We start from the raw sequence: 19,925 nt of genomic DNA, 5'->3' as shown, positions 1-19,925 counted from the left end.
CTACCTCCAAAATGGCACAATATTCCCTAAATTGTTCACTATAGTGCACCATATTGACTAGGGCCTATTGGGCACTGGTCTAAAGTAGTGCACTTTATAGCGAATAAGGTGCCATTTGGGACTCATCCTCACTTTGTCTGTCACCTCTAATGACAGCTACCATGACAGGAAGGGGGATGAGAGGAGGGCGGTCGTGTCACTTTGATTCATACCAGCTCTGGCTGGGTGGGTTCGTAAAGTCTCCGCGGTCGTTATCCTTTCTAAATGACATTTAAGTGTGAAGCAATGGTGATGCTGATGTCCTCCTGCTTCACCCTGGTACCTAGTGGAGTGGACACAAGCTTGGAGCAGAAAGTTTTAGCAAAGTCTTCCTTGACACCCGTGGGGTTTCCCCCTCACATGGGTTCATCGTGACTGAGTGGATAAGTGGAAATTACCTTATGATGAATCAGTTTTCAAAGCTGCTCTGTCTGCTTTAGCCTGATCTCAGATCTGTAGTCGTTGTCATTCATGAAATCCCTAGGAGTTGGGAAAACATCACAAACAGATCAGGACAAAACATATCTGGGACCAAGCTATCTATGTATGACTGTCTCCGTGGCTCTTGTTTCGTGTTGCTGTGTCTGATGTTCTCCCTATCACCTCTCTCCTCTTCCAGTCTATCCGGGAGGTGACAGGCTATGTGCTGGTGGCTCTGAACCAGTTTGACTACCTGCCGCTGGAGAACCTGAGGATCATCAGAGGAACTAAGATGTATGAAGACCGCTACGCTCTGGCAATCTTCCTCAACTACCGCAGAGATGGGAACTTTGGCCTGCGCCAACTGGGACTGAAGAACCTCACAGGTATGTGTCTAAGATGGCTATCCTGTCTCTGTGTCTCCTCTGTCTGAAGCAAGGAAAGCTCTGAAATCTTTCATTTCCTCTTTTCAGAGACATACCGTCCTGCTACTAACTTCAGTGAAATCCTGTCATTGTGTGACTGAGTGTTAAGTCAGAAGCTCTGCTAGAAAATTACTGCAATGAAAGCAGTAAACCAAGGTCTGTGAAGAGGGAACCGAATGTTAGGGTCAATTTAATGAGAATTAAATGCAGTGATCTGATCTTTTAAGAGCTTGTGTCTGTCTAGATGTTAGGTGGTTGGGGATGTACCGTACTGACAGATTTGAATTACATCTCTTGACACTCATAGCGAAAGGAAGACACAGTTGACCAAACTCTGCATCAGAAAGTTTTTTCCAGACTTTCATTTGGCTGAAATGCAATAACACCTTGAGTTAATCTTTCTCAGTGGGAATTGACACCTGACCTGGCCTTGGGAAGATGTATGTGTTATATTTTGTATGCTTTGTTTTAGCACCAATATCCACAGAGATCTAACCAGGCTCCGCAAGCTTCGCCTGATCCCAGATCTGTTTGGTCGACCATATGAGTTGGCAAGACAGCACAAACAGATCTGGAACCAGGCTTGCCAATTCCCCAGCAGAACCTGATAATGTTAACCAGATGTGGCCCTCTGGTAGGGGTGTTGGTGATGCATGTACAGTACATGCTGGAAAATACAAAGTGTCAAAGCAAATTTTACATTTATCATTAGCAAGTAGCCTTTTACTTCAACATGGTCTGAAACTAGCCTCTTCTTGCCCTGTAAGCTTCCTCAATATACGTACACACTATTGTAACATTGTTCCATTACCTGCAATTACTCTGCAGTACTCTGCAGTCATACATACCCCATCCATTTCCCTGTTTGTTTTTGCGTGAAGTCAGAATGTGTTTTCTGTATTTTTATTGAGTGCATTGCAATTAGGTTGCAATTACATATATCCACGTCACAACATATTTTCTCCTGTGTTAATGACAGCTAGCTCCAAAATAGCCAAGTTACCAGGAACGAAGACTGGGGCTTCGTCACAAATTGAACCCTATTCCCTATGGGCCCTGGTCAAAAGTAGTGCACTAAGTAGGAAAAAGGCTGCCATTTGGGAGGCAAGGTAGATAAACAGAGAACAAGAACAGTAATTGCCTGATCCCTCTCAGAGATACCTAGGTAAGACAGGTTACTTAGGATCAGGAAATAGTTATCTTCCCTCGGAATCACTAAAGTAGATTATTATTACTGTTGTTTAGCATATCCCCTCATTCTCATAGCCGCTAAAAGCACTTGTGAAAATGTAGTTATTTTCTACCTCTCCTCTCTCTCTCTCTCTCTCCTTCTCTCTCTCCTCTTTCTCTCTCTCTCTCTCCCTCTCTCTCTCTCTCTCTCTCTCTCTCTCTCTCTCTCCCTGTCCATCTCTAGTTTCTCTCTCGGTCTCTTCTCTTTCTCTCTCTCTCTCTCTGTCTCTTTCTCTCTCTCTCTCTCTCTCTCTCTCTCTCTCTCTCTCTCTCTGTCTCTCTCTCTGTCTCTCTCTCGCTCTCTCTCTGTCTCTCTCTCTCTCTCTCTCTCTCACTCTCAGTCTCTCTCTCTGTTTCTCTCTCTCTCTCACTCTCAGTCTCTCTATACAGACAGGGTTTTGATGCATTCTCTTCAGATGCTATCATCCTTCCCCTAGCATTTACACAAGCATACTTGACCTTGAAGAATAAGCAGCCAGGAAAAAGGCCCTAAACCTCTTTGAAGTGCAACCAGTGTGCTGATTAAACTCAGCAGTTTATGATTATGATGCTATTAAAAGGTGTTCTTGTTTGCTTAATTTGGTAAACGTGTGGCACTAGCATTGTTAAGGTCATATGTACATTTCCCACAGGGATCACAAACACTTACGGCTCTATTCAATCTGCACTATGGATTGACATATGCAGCGTTACCATGAATGCAGTGTCTGCTAATGCGGGAACATTGCCTTTTAATTTCAATCTAGCTGTAGCATTTGAACTTCCATGATACGGCTTGAATACAGCCATTACTAAGTATGTATGCAGTCAAGTAAAAGACTCAGACTAACTGACATAACTTATGTTGTCTTACTACCTCCCAGATGGAGCTGTCCCGATATGTAAACTGCTTGAGGGGAGTTATGCCCGGCACTAATAACATATTCTATGTTGTAGCTATGGAGCTAGTTCTGAGCTATGGTTGTAACCGGAGAAATGAATAACATTTTACATTTGATTTATTTAACAGACACTCTTATCCAGAGTGACTTACAGGACCAACTAGGGTTAAGTGCCTTGCTCAAGGGCACAGACAGATTTTTCACCTAGTTGGCTCGGGGTTTCGAAAACAGTGACCTTTCAGTTACTGGCCCAACGGTCTTTAACCGCTAGGCTACCTGCCGCCAGACATCAGGTCTGCATCTAAATTAGCACCATACTCCATATAAAGTTCACTACCCAATCAAAAGAAGTACAATATATAGGGAATAGGGTGCCATTTGGGACACAACCCAGTTTTGTCAGGAGCCCATTAGGTGTTCTGATACAATATTGTGTGACAGGGTCAGTAATTGACAGTTAACCTATAGACCCACATAACTCACTGTCCTGAGAGGCAGAGGATAGAGGTCAGTGTTGGGGTCTGGTGTCTGTATGGTCAGTCAGTCAGAGAGAGAGAGACAAAGAGAGCGAGAGAGAGACAAAGAGAGAGAGAGAGAGAGAGAGAGAGAGAGAGAGAGAGAGGGCAATGGTCGCTGGTGTGTCTTCACTGAGGGAGATGGAGAAAGATAGATGGTGAGAAGGAGAGAGAGGGTGAGAGAAGGAGAGAGAGAGATGGGGAGAGAGAGAGAGATTTGAGAGACAGAGAAAAAGTAAAATGAATATAGAGATGGAGAGATGGAGGAGGAATTGAAAAGACAACGTCCAGAGACCACACCATAGGAGCACAGTGTACTGTATGTTTTCTGTTATGTAACACAGTGTAGGACTAACATTCATTCACCAGATTTTTATACAGCATGAATAGAGCAGTGGGTTTCTGTCTCTCTCCGGGCTCAATCTGACACTGTGAAGATATTAAACCACTACTCTTTGGTCTATTTGGTCTACAAACACACGCACGCAGGCACACATCCACTATACAATTCTGCATTGTCATAATCGGTAGAACATTCATGTACTGTATATATCACCATGTATTTTGTTGGGTAGTACTATACTTATCTTTGAGAAGGATTGAAAATGATATTCATAAAAGGCGTGGACATGTTCACATGTTCATTTGCAAGACATGTTTCCGTTGGGGCAGTTAAGCAATATCAATAATATACATTTAAAAAAGTTTTCTGCCATGCCAGAAGAGTCCTATCGCAGAGTCCTATCGCAGAGTCCTATCGCAGAGTCCTATCGAAGAGTCCTATCGAAGAGTCCTATCGAAGAGTCCTATTCGAAGAGTCCTATCGCAGAGTCCTATCGCAGAGTCCTATCGCAGAGTCCTATCGCAGAGTCCTATCGCAGAGTCCTATCGCAGAGTCCTATCGCAGAGTCCTATCGCAGAGTCCTATCGCAGAGTCCTATCGCAGAGTCCTATCGCAGAGTCCTATCGCAGAGTCCTATCGAAGCGTCCTATCGAAGAGTCCTATCGAAGAGTCCTATTCGAAGAGTCCTATCGCAGAGTCCTATCGAAGCGTCCTATCGAAGCGTCCTATCGAAGAGTCCTATCGAAGATTCCTATTCGAAGCGTCCTATCGAAGCGTCCTATCGAAGAGTCCTATTCGAAGCGTCCTATTCGAAGCGTCCTATCGAAGAGTCCTATCGAAGATTCCTATCGAATATTCCTATCGAAGAGTCCTATCGAAGAGTCCTATCGCAGAGTCCTATCGAAGAGTCCAATCGCAGAGTCCAATCGAAGAGTCCAATCGAAGAGTCCAATCGAAGAGTCCAATCGCAGAGTCCAATCGCAGAGTCCAATCGCATAGTCCTATTGCAGAGTCCTATCGCGGAGTCCAATCGCAGAGTCCAATCGCAGAGTCCAATCGCAGAGTCCTATCGCAGAGTCCTATCGCAGAGTCCTATCGCAGAGTCCTATTCGAAGCGTCCTATCGAAGATTCCTATCCGAAGCGTCCTATCCGAAGCGTCCTATCCGAAGCGTCCTATCGAAGATTCCTATTAGAAGCGTCCTATCGAAGCGTCCTATCGAAGAGTCCTATTCGAAGCGTCCTATTCGAAGAGTCCTATCGGAAGAGTCCTATCGGAAGAGTCCTATCGGAAGAGTCCTATCGAAGAGTCCTATCGAAGAGTCCTATCGAAGAGTCCTATCGAAGAGTCCTATCGCAGAGTCCTATCGCAGAGTCCTATCGAAGCGTCCTATCGAAGAGTCCTATCGAAGAGACCTATTCGAAGAGTCCTATTCGAAGAGTCCTATTCGAAGAGTCCTATCGAAGAGTCCTATTGAAGAGTCCTATCGAAGAGTCCTATTGAAGAGTCCTATCGAAGAGTCCTATTCAAAGCGTCCTATTCGAAGCGTCCTATTCGAAGAGTCCTATTCGAAGAGTCCTATTCGAAGACTCCTATCGCAGAGTCCTATCGAAGAGTCCTATGAAGAGTCCTATCGCAGAGTCCTATCGAAGCGTCCTATAGAAGCGTCCTATCGAAGAGTCCTATCGAAGAGTCCTATCGAAGAGTCCTATCGAAGAGTCCTATCGCAGAGTCCTATCGAAGCGTCCTATAGAAGCGTCCTATCGAAGCGTCCTATCGCAGAGTCCTATCGAAGCGTCCTATCGAAGCGTCCTATCCGAAGCGTCCTATCGCAGAGTCCTATCGAAGCGCCCTATCGAAGCGTCCTATCGAAGCGCCCTATCGAAGATTCCTATTCGAAGCGTCCTATCGAAGCGCCCTATCGAAGCGTCCTATCGAAGAGTCCTATTCGAAGCGTCCTATTCGAAGCGTCCTATCGAAGAGTCCTATCGAAGATTCCTATTGAATATTCCTATCGAAGAGTCCTATCGAAGAGTCCTATTCGAAGCGTCCTATTCGAAGCGTCCTATCGAAGAGTCCTATCGAAGATTCCTATTGAATATTCCTATCGAAGAGTCCTATCGAAGAGTCCTATCGCAGAGTCCTATCGAAGAGTCAAATCGCAGAGTCCAATCGAAGTGTCCAATCGAAGAGTCCAATCGCAGAGTCCAATCGCGGAGTCCTATTGCGGAGTCCTATCGCGGAGTCCAATCGCAGAGTCCAATCGCAGAGTCCAATCGCAGAGTCCTATCGCAGAGTCCTATCGCAGAGTCCTATCGCAGAGTCCTATTCGAAGCGTCCTATCCGAAGCGTCCTATCCGAAGCGTCCTATCCGAAGCGTCCTATCGAAGATTCCTATTCGAAGCGTCCTATCGAAGAGTCCTATTCGAAGAGTCCTATCGGAAGAGTCCTATCGGAAGAGTCCTATCGGAAGAGTCCTATCGGAAGAGTCCTATCGAAGAGTCCTATCGAAGAGTCCTATTGAAGAGTCCTATCGAAGAGTCCTATTCGAAGCGTCCTATTCGAAGCGTCCATTCGAAGAGTCCTATTCGAAGAGTCCTATTCGAAGACTCCTATCGCAGAGTCCTATCGAAGAGTCCTATGAAGAGTCCTATCGCAGAGTCCTATCGAAGCGTCCTATAGAAGCGTCCTATAGAAGCGTCCTATCGAAGCGTCCTATCGCAGAGTCCTATCGAAGCGTCCTATCGAAGAGTCCTATCTGAAGAGTCCTATCGAAGAGTCCTATCGAAGAGTCCTATCGCAGAGTCCTATCGCAGAGTCCTATCGAAGCGTCCTATCGAAGAGTCCTATCGAAGAGACCTATTCGAAGAGTCCTATTCGAAGAGTCCTATTCGAAGAGTCCTATTCGAAGAGTCCTATCGAAGAGTCCTATCGAAGAGTCCTATCACAGAGTCCTATCGCAGAGTCCTATCGCAGAGTCCTATCGAAGAGTCCTATCGAAGCGTCCTATTCGAAGCGTCCTATTCGAAGAGTCCTATTCGAAGAGTCCTATTCGAAGACTCCTATCGCAGAGTCCTATCGAAGAGTCCTATGAAGAGTCCTATCGCAGAGTCCTATCGAAGCGTCCTATAGAAGCGTCCTATCGAAGCGTCCTATCGCAGAGTCCTATCGAAGCGTCCTATCGAAGCGTCCTATCGCAGAGTCCTATCGAAGCGTCCTATCGAAGCGTCCTATCGAAGATTCCTATTCGAAGCGTCCTATCGAAGCGTCCTATCGAAGCGTCCTATCGAAGAGTCCTATTCGAAGCGTCCTATTCGAAGCGTCCTATCGAAGAGTCCTATCGAAGATTCCTATTGAATATTCCTATCGAAGAGTCCTATCGAAGAGTCCTATTCGAAGCGTCCTATTCGAAGCGTCCTATCGAAGAGTCCTATCGAAGATTCCTATTGAATATTCCTATCGAAGAGTCCTATCGAAGAGTCCTATCGCAGAGTCCTATCGAAGAGTCAAATCGCAGAGTCCAATCGAAGAGTCCAATCGAAGAGTCAAATCGCAGAGTCCAATCGCAGAGTCCAATCGCAGAGTCCTATCGCAGAGTCCTATCGCAGAGTCCAATCGCAGAGTCCTATCGCAGAGTCCTATCGCAGAGTCCTATCGCAGAGTCCTATTCGAAGCGTCCTATCGAAGATTCCTATCCGAAGCGTCCTATCCGAAGCGTCCTATCCGAAGCGTCCTATCCGAAGCGTCCTATCGAAGATTCCTATTCGAAGCGTCCTATCGAAGAGTCCTATTCGAAGAGTCCTATCGGAAGAGTCCTATCGGAAGAGTCCTATCGGAAGAGTCCTATCGAAGAGTCCTATCGAAGAGTCCTATCGAAGAGTCCTATTGAAGAGTCCTATCGAAGAGTCCTATTCGAAGCGTCCTATTCGAAGCGTCCAATTCGAAGAGTCCTATTCGAAGAGTCCTATTCGAAGACTCCTATCGCAGAGTCCTATCGAAGAGTCCTATGAAGAGTCCTATCGCAGAGTCCTATCGAAGCGTCCTATAGAAGCGTCCTATAGAAGCGTCCTATCGAAGCGTCCTATCGCAGAGTCCTATCGAAGCGTCCTATCGAAGCGTCCTATCCGAAGCGTCCTATCGAAGCGTCCTATTCGAAGCGTCCTATCGAATCGTCCGATCGCAGAGTCCGATCGCAGAGTCCTATCGCAGAGTCCTATCGCAGAGTCCTATCGCAGAGTCCTATTCGAAGATTCCTATAGAAGAGTCCTATCGAAGATTCCTATTCGAAGCGTCCTATCGAAGCGTCCTATCGAAGCGTCCTATCGCAGAGTCCTATCGCAGAGTCCTATCGCAGAGTCCTATCGCAGAGTCCTATCGCAGAGTCCTATCGCAGAGTCCTATCCGAAGAGTCCTATCGGATAGTCCTATCCGAAGAGTCCTATCGGAGATTCCTATCGAAGATTCCTATTCCAAGAGTCCTATTCCAAGAGTCCTATTCCAAGAGTCCTATTCGAAGAGTCCTATCGCAGAGTCCTATCGCAGAGTCCTATCGAAGAGTCCTATTCGAAGAGTCCTATTCTAAGAGTCCTATTCTAAGAGTCCTATTCGAAGCGTCCTATAAAGAGTCCTATCGAAGAGTCCTATCTGGGATACTAGGTTGAGCTCGGATACCACTGAGTGTCCAGAGGCAGACACAGTGAAAAGAGGCAGATTGGTGTTTGAAATGCCATTGTCCCATCCATGTCCCTGGGCCAGTAGTGTGGAGAGGAGGAAGAGAGACTGCACATGCTCTTTTTCTATGTGTCTCTCTTTGTCTCTTTCTTTCTATTTTGACACTCTCCTCCACTACTTGTGTGATGCTCCTGCTATATCAAGCCTTGGGAGCTGGTCTCAGGGTCTCAGGCTGTGACACATGTGCGCACACACACACACACACACATGCACACACACACACACACACACACACACCCCACCATCCGAAGATCCCCCCCCTCTCTCCGTCACTGTGGCAAAGACGCCTGGCTCCCCTTTCATCTCCCTGTCATATTATTCTGCCGTTCCTTTTATACCCTGCTCTCTGTAAAACGATCGATATGATCTATAAGCGACATATACGAGAATAAAGGTTATTAACTACACACAGGGCTAATCTGGAGACGGATAAAACGGACCCCTCGGTATTGGAACCGACCTAAATCCCTAGGAGGTAGAAATTGTCCTGGATAAAATCCATTTGTAGCTGGTATATTTTGATATGGCTATATTGATTTTTCAGTGGGGTCTGTGTAGGAGACTTTGTAGAAAGAAGGAACACTCATGGGTTTGCTGGGACTGTGTAGTGTGCATCTCAGTCCCTCTGTGGCCCCTTTCAATCAGGCTTCAGTTATCCTTAGTCATCCTTAGGCATATGAAACAGGAAACACACTCAAGTACACTTTAAAACACACTATGATGAAGCAGTAAGACTTACTAGATCGTTCTGTCTTTTTCTGTATCTTGTCTGTCTCTGTCTTTGTCTCTCTCTCTCTCCATCCACTAGTATCTGTCTTCATATAATCCTCCCCTCTCCCCCGAACAATTTATTGTCCCTAACTGAACCTGCCTGTCCCTATCTGTCTCTCCAGAAGCAGATGATTGGAGTGAATTATATGTCTCCCCCAGCACAGTGACAAGATTTAAACACTGCCACTTTGTTTGACATTTCCAACGTGCAGCTACGGTATGCTTTCCATTTCAGACCAATTAAAGCTATTTTCATGCTTAAGCAAACATTTTTCTTCTGCTTCTGCTTCTCTTTTCTTTTTTTTTGAGTCACCATGAACACAACAGTTACTGTAGATAGCAGCTGAGGCAAGTTGAGCTGGGCTCAGTGCATTCACATGGTAATTGCTGCCTGTTGAGTTTTCACAACAATATCCACCTCAATAAAAGAAATAACACAGATGAACATGTCAGTTTACACATTTTCTATTTTTAAAAAAAGTATCCTGTTTTCCTATAGTTTTGTTCAGTCAGTGTTGCTCATCCATTTATTTTCACTGCTTGTACGCTGCCATTACTCTCTGTCCAAAATAAAAGCATCAAATCTCTTCCCCCATCTGCCAGACATCATTCTCTCTCTCTCTCCCTACACAGTTAGCTGACACACACACACACACACACACACACACTGCTCGCACACGACGCCAAGACTGGATCCACTACTCACTCACAGTCCATCTGTTATTTCTCTCTTTTTCACGTTCTCATTCTCTCTCTCGTCTCTTGTCCCTCTTGTTTCTCTTTCTCTCTATATATCTCATCGATGTTAGTTAAACTGGCACATGCACTATATACAAAGCCTACATGTGTATTATTTTACTGTACTCACACACACACACACACACACACACACAGACACACACAGACACACACACACACACACACACAGAATATTGTGTTCTATCTGCTCTTCATCGCCCTGCATTTTATCAAGGGGAAAATCTTAATGATCATACATTAACTTCAACGAGCTCTGCTCAGTGTTTCGTGAAAGCATCATGGATCATGAAATGGTGAACAGGAGGGATGGAGGGATAGAGGTATAGATGGATGGATGGGACAAGGTGAAAATAACGAATGAGAGAAATCTGTGACAGTCTCTCCTTGAAGGACTAAGAAGGAGAATCAGTGTATTTGGACAGCAGATCCCTGCCTGGCCCCGGTCTGTCTGAGAAACACCCACAGGAGAGATGAAGGGATGGATGGAGGGAGGGTTGGACAGATAGACAGGACAAGGTGAAAATAAAGGACAAGTGGACTCAGTCTTGTCCTGAAGAGTCTTTGGACAGCCTCTCCCCAGACTGGCCTCTGTGTTTATGAGAAACCCCCACAGGAAGAGAGCTGAGATTAGTTTGTGTCCAAGGCTACATCCCAAAATGGCACCATCTTCCCTTTATAGTGCACTGCTTTTGACTAGAACCCTGTGTCTCTGGCATTCTGTTCCACTCTCCACCTCTCCCCTCTCTCTACCTCTCTCCTCTCTCTACCTGTCCCCTCTCTTGACCTCTCTTTCTCTTTACTCTCCACCTCTCTCCTCTCTCCACCCCTCCTTTCTCCTTTCTCCAACTCTCCTCTCTCTACATCTCTCCTGTCTCCTCTCTCCACCCCTCCTTTCTCCTTTCTCCAACTATCCATCTCTCCTCTCTCTCTCCACCTCTTTCCTCTCTCCACTTCTCTCTCTCCAATATCCACCTCTCTCGCTCCTCCTCTCCTCTCTCCACCTTTCCTCTCTCCACCTCTCCTCTCTCTCTACCTCTATCTATCTGTATTCACCTCTCTCTCTCCTCCTCTCCTCTCTCCACCTCTCCTCTCTCTCTACCTCTATCTATCTGTATTCACCTCTCTCCACCTCTTTCCTCTCTCCACTTCTCTCTCTCCAATCTCCACCTCTCTCTCTCTCCAATCTCCACCTCTCTCTTCTCGGCTGGCAGCTTCCAGACCTCAGGTCGCTTCCAATTGTGTGTCTAATTGATTACTTCCCATGCAATTACTCCTGTGTCATACTCAATATTTCATTGCTTGGAGGAGGGCAAAAGGGAGTTTTTTGTAAGACGACATTCATATTGTTAAATTTTTGAGCTCTCTAACGCAGTTTAGGAACAGCGTGTTAACACCAGCCCAGGGCCGGCGTCCGAACGAATCAGTTGGACGGGCATTTGATAGCAGGTGTACATTTTTTTTTAAATGGGTTTCATAATAAAGACATGTAATATGACTGTAAAAATATATGACCTTTTAATTGTCACGTTCTGACCATCGTTCGTATGTGTTTTCCTTGTTTTAGTGTTGGTCAGGACGTGAGCTGGGTGGGCATTCAATGTTGTGTGTCTGGTTTGTCTATTTCTATGTTTGGCCTGATATGGTTCTCAATCAGAGGCAGGTGTTAGTCATTGTCTCTGATTGGGAACCATATTTAGGTAGCCTGGGTTTCACTGTGTGTTTGTGGGTGATTGTTTCTGTCTTTGTGTTTGTTGTCACCAGATAGGCTGTTTAGGTTTTTGCACATTTATTGTTTTGTTAGTTTATTCATGTATAGTTTTCTTCATTAAAAATCATGAATAACAATCACGCTGCATTTTGGTCCGCCTCTACTTCACCTAAAGAAAACCGTTACATTAAGAAACACAACCAGTCATGATGTTTTCATCTGATTGTCAAACAAATCACTTAAAAAAGTAGGAGACCTTTGCAGATTAGTCCAAAATAATTCCAGCATCCGAACAGTGCACTCTGCACCTGCCAATGTTCCTTCAATTCACAAGTGGCTGAAGCGAACTCACCTGAGAAAGCATCCGAGCGAGCGAAACAACACCCCTCCGTCGTACTAAACAGATGTAGGATCTTAATTTGATCACTCTTTTGTTGCTGAGAATTTGTGTAGGTTCTTGAGTTCTACAAACTTGTAGGGTATTTGAGGTTTCAAAAGGCTTCTAAAGTTTGTATTTTCATGTCAGATTTGTTTTGCCCTAATAGAAAATGTATCAACGCCTACAAAAATGTTTCATTAAAGACATTGCATATTGACATGCAATACTCCTTATGGCCAGGCAGCATCAGATACATCAGATACATGGCACATAGTGAGACAGAGGGGCACTGCTTTGCTCGCTTGAATGCTTTATTTGAGAATGATGTGTATTTCTGTCTGCGTTTGTCTTGCTCAATTAAATGATCAGTATTTAAATATTTTCTTTGGATTGGCAAGGAGGTACAGTAGCGTGAGCCAGGCCCCCTAAGGCCTGCCCACAATGCTGGACCTCTCCAGTCAACACAAACATGGAGTGGTTTCACCCCTAGGTCTTAGGCAAGGAGCAAAGAGCCATTGTCTATAAGGTGACAATACTCAATGACAGTAGGTTTTTCTTTCTTGTGGTGGACATGAAATTATTAGCATGGCTGTGGTTGATATGATTAGCCATTGGGGCATACAATACATTGACAGTGTGTAGGTTCTTGAGTTCTTCAATTTAAAGCAATAATACATTGGTTGTGTCCCAATCTCTCCTTTTCTTCCGAAGTGTGCACTTGTTCACTTCCTCTCATGAATTTGAAATAAAATGATTGGTGTATGGAAACTCCCTCTAGCGCATGCCTACACCAATCCAATTCTTTGGAATTTGTGGGGAGTAGTGAACAAGTGGACACTTCAGTAGGAAGGAAAGATTTGGACACATAATTGTTTGGAAGAACATGGATTTTTCTCCAAGACAGCAGACTGAAAGAGTATGCATTGACACTGACACGCTTCTCACAATTGAGACTAATAATCCATCTGACAATAAGGGCTATTTAGTAACAACATGGCCTGCTGGGCTCCAACAACACTTTATACTTTAGTTTCTCCTGCTGTATTTTGCTGACTGGATCCACTTCTCTCATTAATGATCCTATGTGGGAATTGCATAAGCAAGAAATTGGAGCGTTTTATGAAATATTAATGTCCGACAACATAAAGGCCGCATTCTAAATGGAACCCTTCTGCCTATAGGGCACTTATTTTGACCGGATCCATCTGGGCCCTAGTCAAAGGTAGTGCACTACATAGGGGATAGCCATTTGAGACACAAATAATGTTAAATCGTCAGCTTCAGAGGGAGCTGACCCACCAGCCCTCAACAGAAAAAAGTAAAATTGAAAATAATGAAATGTGAGTTTAGTAAAAACAAATCTGTTTCCATCTTGAAGTAAATGGGATAGTTAATTCTAAGTAAATTGGGCATTTAGGTAAAGTTTCTGCTTGAAACTCCCAGGTGGGGAAGTGGTCTTGCTCCTACTGCATCTAGTTCTAATATAATAAAACTGCTATCTGAAACTACAGTACACTTCACAGAAACACCACCTCTCTTCAGTAGCGTTTCTCTTCAAGTTTCTCTTCACTATCTGAAAGACTCTGAAACACTGTCTGAAACTTTCTCAGCTACCCTGAACATAACAATGAGTACAAAAGGAAGCATAATAATAAAATCCATGTAGCTTTTTCCTATTGCCTCTTCTTAGAGAACAAACAAGACACAAAGAACAAAATAAAAAATTAATAAAACATTTCCAGGGCCTTCTTTATTTAACATCAAACTTTTGATAGCATGTTTAGGGTAAATCTGTTGGGTAATTACACTGAGATCAAATGGAGAGCACTAGAATTAATGCTAATACTGTATAGCGTTAGTTAGCTCGCTAGCCCCAGCCCAGCACTGCCTGGGCCCCATGGTGGAACCAGAGCCATTAATAATGGATTGGGTGTCATCATTAAGAAACTGAATGATTAAAACATATCTCCCAGCTTCAAGCGGCACTGCCCTTACTTAAAAAAGGCCTATGACATAGGCCTGTACAGTCCCTCTTGTTACAACTATGTTATATGTCATTTGGAGGGGGTTGTGTAGCAAATCACCACAAACATGCTATGGCATTAGAAGTCAGGGCTCCATGCTCCACCTTTTACTGCAGTGGGATAAATCAGGGTCACACAGAGTGCTTATTGGTAGTCTTAAACAAATCTACTTTGAAACAAAGGTATCCACCGCACACACATGGTTATGGACTTAAAAACAGAAGACACTTGTACCATGTCAGATATAAAGTTGACATGTATTCAATTTTGAGTTTGCATCCCAGTATTATACTTTATATACATCACAGAAGACTGAAATATAACCAACTTGTCCCCCCCAAAAAATAATAATGCTATTAATGATGAACAAACTCAATATACTTTAAAATGACTAAAACTAGATGGAAACTGTGTAGAAATGACAATGGACCTACATTCATACAGTTTCTTGACTGTCCAGCTCACTAATAATCACCCAAATTAAAGCTAAGTCAGGGAGCATAGAAAATTCCTAAAACGATGTATAGACAACTTTTTTTTGTTGCAAATTTTGACGGCGAGGAATCATAACCAATTTTCCGTGCGGCCCTCCGGAACTCTTTGGAGACTGAATGCAGCCCCCAGGGCAAAATGAGTTTCACACCCCTGCCCTGCATTCCTATCTGGCTCTATTAGTAGCCAGTTGCTGATAATGAAGTCATGCGAGAAGTCTGCAGGGAACCATCATCACTACCTCTGACTGATCTGGGACCTGTTAGGACCTGTTAGGACCTGTTAGGTGGAGGGCAGATGAGAAGATAAAAGAGGGGGGCTCCTCTGACTTCTCCACCCGTAACCCATAAGTAAGCCTTGTGTGTGCATATGTACATGTGTACATGCGTAGGCAATGTAAATTGAGAATTAAATTAAAGAGAGCAGGGTAGGAAACTAGAGCACTGTGCTGTCCCTGTGCTGTGCTGTGCTGTGCTGTGTTGTGCTGTGCTGTGTTGTGCTGTGTTGTTTTGTGTTGTGTTGTGCTGTGCAGTGTTGTGCTGTGCTGTGTTGTGCTGTGTTGTTTTGTGTTGTGTTGTGCTGTGCAGTGTTGTGCTGTGCTGTGTTGTGCTGTGTTGTTTTGTGTTGTGTTGTGCTGTGCAGTGTTGTGCTGTGCTGTGTTGTGCTGTGTTGTTTTGTGTTGTGTTGTGCTGTGCAGTGTTGTGCTGTGCTGTGCTGTGCTGTGTTGTGCTGTGCTGTGTTGTGTTGTGCTGTGCTGTGCTCTTCACACACCAGGGTCTGAATAGTTCACAGCCCCAGCTCAAAGGGTCTGAGGGGGCCAGCCTAAATGGACTAACTGATGAGCCCTAGTACTGTGCCATACTGCACCCCATTCACTTCCATATGAAGGGTCACTAGAACATAGACAGAAGGCTGAGTAACCTTGTGCACCTTCAGTACCCACTGTCTGTCTATTGGCTCTCCAGTTGTCAGGGAATATTTTTGCATGGATTAGATAAACCAGCCCAAAACAAAATGTTCCCTCATTATAAGTTCAAATGAGTATGCAAGGAATTTGAATGTCAATTAATCATCAAAACACATTATAGTCCTCCCTCCGGCTATGTTTTAGTTAGCTCTAAACCAGGCCAGTCCGTCACATTCTCAGCCTGGAGGACTAAACAAAAACCTGACCTGACAACAAGAGACCTATGTTGCAGTGTCCACACGAACATACCATTTAGAATGTATCGAGCATGCATTTGAAGTGGTATACTAGTGTGGATATTGGAAAGTAGCCCAGTGTCATCCATTTTCACGATCAGGATTGTCTGCCCATACGGATGAAGTATCCTTTTTTAAACCCCCTGTTGCAGGAGAACTTCCCTGCAATGCAGGAAATGTACAGTGTATTTGAGGTTTAAAAAGCCTTCTGAAGTTTGAACTTGGATATTTCAGACATGATTTTCCCTTACTACAAAAATATCAACTTCTACAAAAGTGTAAATTAATTATAATCCACATAATAATTCACATTTCTTGTTGCTGCAGGATTGTTTTTCTGCTGTAGTAAACTTGCTCAAATTAAGATCCTACATCTGTACCATTCCCCTAAAGCTACTGTTCTACCTGCTTTCTAAAACAGGGTGGAGATTATAATTGAAGGCCTCTTTCACGTCCTCGTCCTCATCCTCGTCCTCCTCTTCCTCCGCCTGCCTCATTCTCCCTCTTTCTCACCGTACCCACAATGTTATATATCTCTAATGGGAACACATCTCTCCGCAGACCCTGGAAGATGTTAGCTAGCCCTAATGGGAACGCATCTCTCTCTCCCCTGACCCTGGAAGATGTTAGCTAGCCCTAATGGGAACACATCTCTCCCCAGACCCTGGAAGATGTTAGCTAGCCCTAATGGGAACGCATCTCTCTCTCCCCAGACCCTGGAAGATGTTAGCTAGCCCTAATGGGAACACATCTCTCCCCAGACCCTGGAAGATGTTAGCTAGCCCTAATGGGAACACATCTCTCTCTCTCCCCAGACCCTGGAAGATGTTAGCTAGCCCTAATGGGAACACATCTCTCTCTCCCCAGACCCTGGAAGATGTTAGCTAGCCCTAATGGGAACACATCTCTCTCCCCCAGACCCTGGAAGATGTTAGCTAGCCTAATGGGAACACATCTCTCCCCAGACCCTGGAAGATGTTAGCTTGCCCTAATGGGAACACATCTCTCCCCAGACCCTAGAAGATGTTAGCTAGCCCTAATGGGAATGCATCTCTCTCTCCCCAGACCCTGGAAGATGTTAGCTAGCCCTAATGGGAACACATCTCTCTCCAGACCCTGGAAGATGATAGCTAGCCCTAATGGGAACGCATCTCTCTCTCCCCAGACCCTGGAAGATGTTAGCTAGCCCTAATGGGAACGCATCTCTCTCTCCCCAGACCCTGGAAGATGTTAGCTAGCCCTAATGGGAACACATCTCTCCCCAGACCCTGGAAGATGTTAGCTAGCCCTAATGGGAACGCATCTCTCCCCAGACCCTGGAAGATGTTAGCTAGCCCTAATGGGAACACATTTCATCATCGGAGCACATGGAAATGTTAATGAAACACTTTAGGGTTAAGCCAATTATTCCCGTTCCTGCCAATCACAGGCCTCTCATTTCTGAAATTTTAGTGGTGCCGTGGAGCAGGGGGGGAAAGGGAGAGGGCAAGTGAGGAGGAGCAAGAGCAGGAGTGGGGATATGATGGAATAATGAGGTTTTCTTGGTCAGGGAGGAAAGAGATGGAGAGAGGAGATAAGAAAGAGAAGAGATGGAGGGATGTGGGGGTGAGGAGAGAAGAGAGAGGGTTAAGTGGAGAGAGTCTGTGTGTGCATGGGAGTGTGAGTGTGACGAGAGAAGAGGTGTAAAAGAGGATAGACACAAAGGGTTCATGGTCCAACAGGGAAAGGTACTCATTGGGATGAGGAGCTTACATATGACCCCTGTATCAAAGGCCTTTTGTGGTATATCAGTGATTCCGTGAGAGACTGTATGTGTGTTTGTGTGAAATGTGCGTGTATGAATGTGTCACTAAAGTGGATGTTTGTGTGTGAGAGTGTTTTGTGTATACTACCGGTGAAAAGTTTTAGAACACCTACTCATTCAAGGGTTTTTCTTTATTTTGTACTATTTTCTACATTGTAAAATCATAATGAAGACATCAATAGTATGAAATAACATAATAGAGTATGTAGTAACTAAAAAAAGTGTTTGAGATTCTTCAAATAGCTACCCTTTGCCTTGATGACAGCTTTGCACACTCTTGGCACTCTCTCAACCAGCTTCACCTGGAATGTGTTTCCAACAGTCTTGAAGGAGTTCTCACATATGCCATGCACTTGTTGGTTGCTTTTCTTTCACTCTGTGGTCCGACTCATCATCAATGCAAAGGGTGGCTATTTGAAGAATCTCAAATATGAAATATATTTCAATTTGTTTAACACTTTTTTTGGTTACTACATGAGCCCATATTTGTTATTTCATAGTTTTGATGTCTTCACTTTTATTCTAAAATAGTAAAAATAAATAAAACCCTTGAATGAGTAGGTGTTCTAAAACCTTTGACCAGTAGTGTATATTGTAAATGTGTACTAAGTTACAACAATCACAACAGTACTGTCAGGAGCCTGAGTGTCACAACTGACTCAAACAGCATACAACTACCACTATCCTTCTAACACTCATTCTACCTCTATCCTTCTAACACTATCCTTCTAACACTATCCTTCTACCACTATCCTTCTACCACTGTCCTTCTACCACTGTCCTTCTAACACTCATTCTACCTCTATCCTTTTAACACTGTCCTTCTACCACTATCCTTCTACCACTGTCCTTCTACCACTATCCTTCTACCACTGTCCTTCTACCACTGTCCTTCTACCACTGTCCTTCTAACACTCATTCTACCTCTATCCTTTTAACACTGTCCTTCTACCACTGTCCTTCTACCACTATCCTTCTACCACTGTCCTTCTACCACTATCCTTCTAACACTCATTCTACCTCTATCCTTCTAACACTATCCTTCTAACACTATCCTTCTACCACTGTCCTTCTACCACTATCCTTCTACCACTGTCCTTCTACCACTGTCCTTCTACCACTATCCTTCTACCACTGTCCTTCTACCACTGTCCTTCTACCACTGTCCTTCTACCACTGTCCTTCTACCACTATCCTTCTACCACTGTCCTTCTACCACTATCTTTCTACCACTATCCTTCTCAGCCCAGCACACTGTGAGAAACTAGAACAGTGTGGCCCTATGAGCCAGCTAGCTTCTCATCCCTTTCTCCCCTCACAGCATCACAGCTTTTTATTCATATTAATGCATTTATTTACTTGCCAGGCTAGCTGGGCCTTAGAGAAGTAGAGCAGATTGAGCAGACAGGCAGTGACAGGGGCAGGGGCTGGGACTGGGGATGGGACAGGGGCAGGGGCAGGGGCTGGGGCAGGGACTGGGACTGGGGATGGGACAGGGGCTAGGACATGGACAGGGGCTGGGACAATGATTGGTATTTAGCCTGACTAAGGTCCTGTCACAAGCTCCTCTGATTGGCCATTAAGGCTGTCAATCAGGTACCGGGTCACAGTCAGGTCTGATTGGAAAAGCAGCAACAGCTCTAAACAAAAACAAAGTGGCTTTGTGTTGGGCAGGCATTGTGTGTGGGCCTCAGAGGGCCTTGCCAGCCCTACCGTACCTCCTTCTTTTGTATATAAAAATATATACAAATATTGATCATTTATCTGACAGAGATACGTGAAGACAGAAAGAAGCATGAATTGCAGTTAAATCATCAGAGCGAGCAAAACAGCGCCCTTCCTGTCTCAGTATGTGTAGACCATGTATTGGATGCTGTCTGGACCAAAATAGTATGGCATGGGCTACATTTAGAGGGGCATTTCTTCACTCTCTCGGATGCTTTCTCTGATGATATAAACTATACAGTATAAATACAGCACACAGCCATGCAATTTCCATAGACAGTAGAATGGCGTTCCTGAAGAGCTCAGTGACTTTCAACGTGGCACCATCATTGTTTGGTGCCGGATGAATGATGGTTTGGGGCTGTTTTTCATGGTTCGGGCTAGGCCCCTTAGTTCCAGTGAAGGGAAATCTTACAGTTACAGCATACAATAACATTCTAGACGATTCTGTGCTTCCAACTTTGTGGCAACAGTTTG

General features: G+C 44.6%; 1 protein-coding gene across 1 annotated transcript in view; it reads left to right on the top strand.

Annotated features, from left to right (window-relative positions):
* The first annotated feature begins 285 nt into the window (after window positions 1–285).
* Window positions 286–19,925, top strand: part of LOC112224855 (receptor tyrosine-protein kinase erbB-4-like) — a 275,238-nt gene continuing 255,598 nt past the window's right edge. The window contains exons 1-2 of the mRNA XM_042306366.1: window positions 286–318; window positions 659–845. Coding sequence (XP_042162300.1) covers window positions 286–318; window positions 659–845 — 220 coding nt within the window. The remainder of the gene's footprint in view (window positions 319–658; window positions 846–19,925) is intronic.

The sequence above is a fragment of the Oncorhynchus tshawytscha genome, linkage group LG26 (genome assembly GCF_018296145.1).
Source record: "Oncorhynchus tshawytscha isolate Ot180627B linkage group LG26, Otsh_v2.0, whole genome shotgun sequence".
Taxonomy (NCBI): domain Eukaryota; kingdom Metazoa; phylum Chordata; class Actinopteri; order Salmoniformes; family Salmonidae; genus Oncorhynchus; species Oncorhynchus tshawytscha.
Note: the sequence above shows the minus strand (reverse complement) of the source record. Positions and strands in the feature narration are given on the sequence as shown.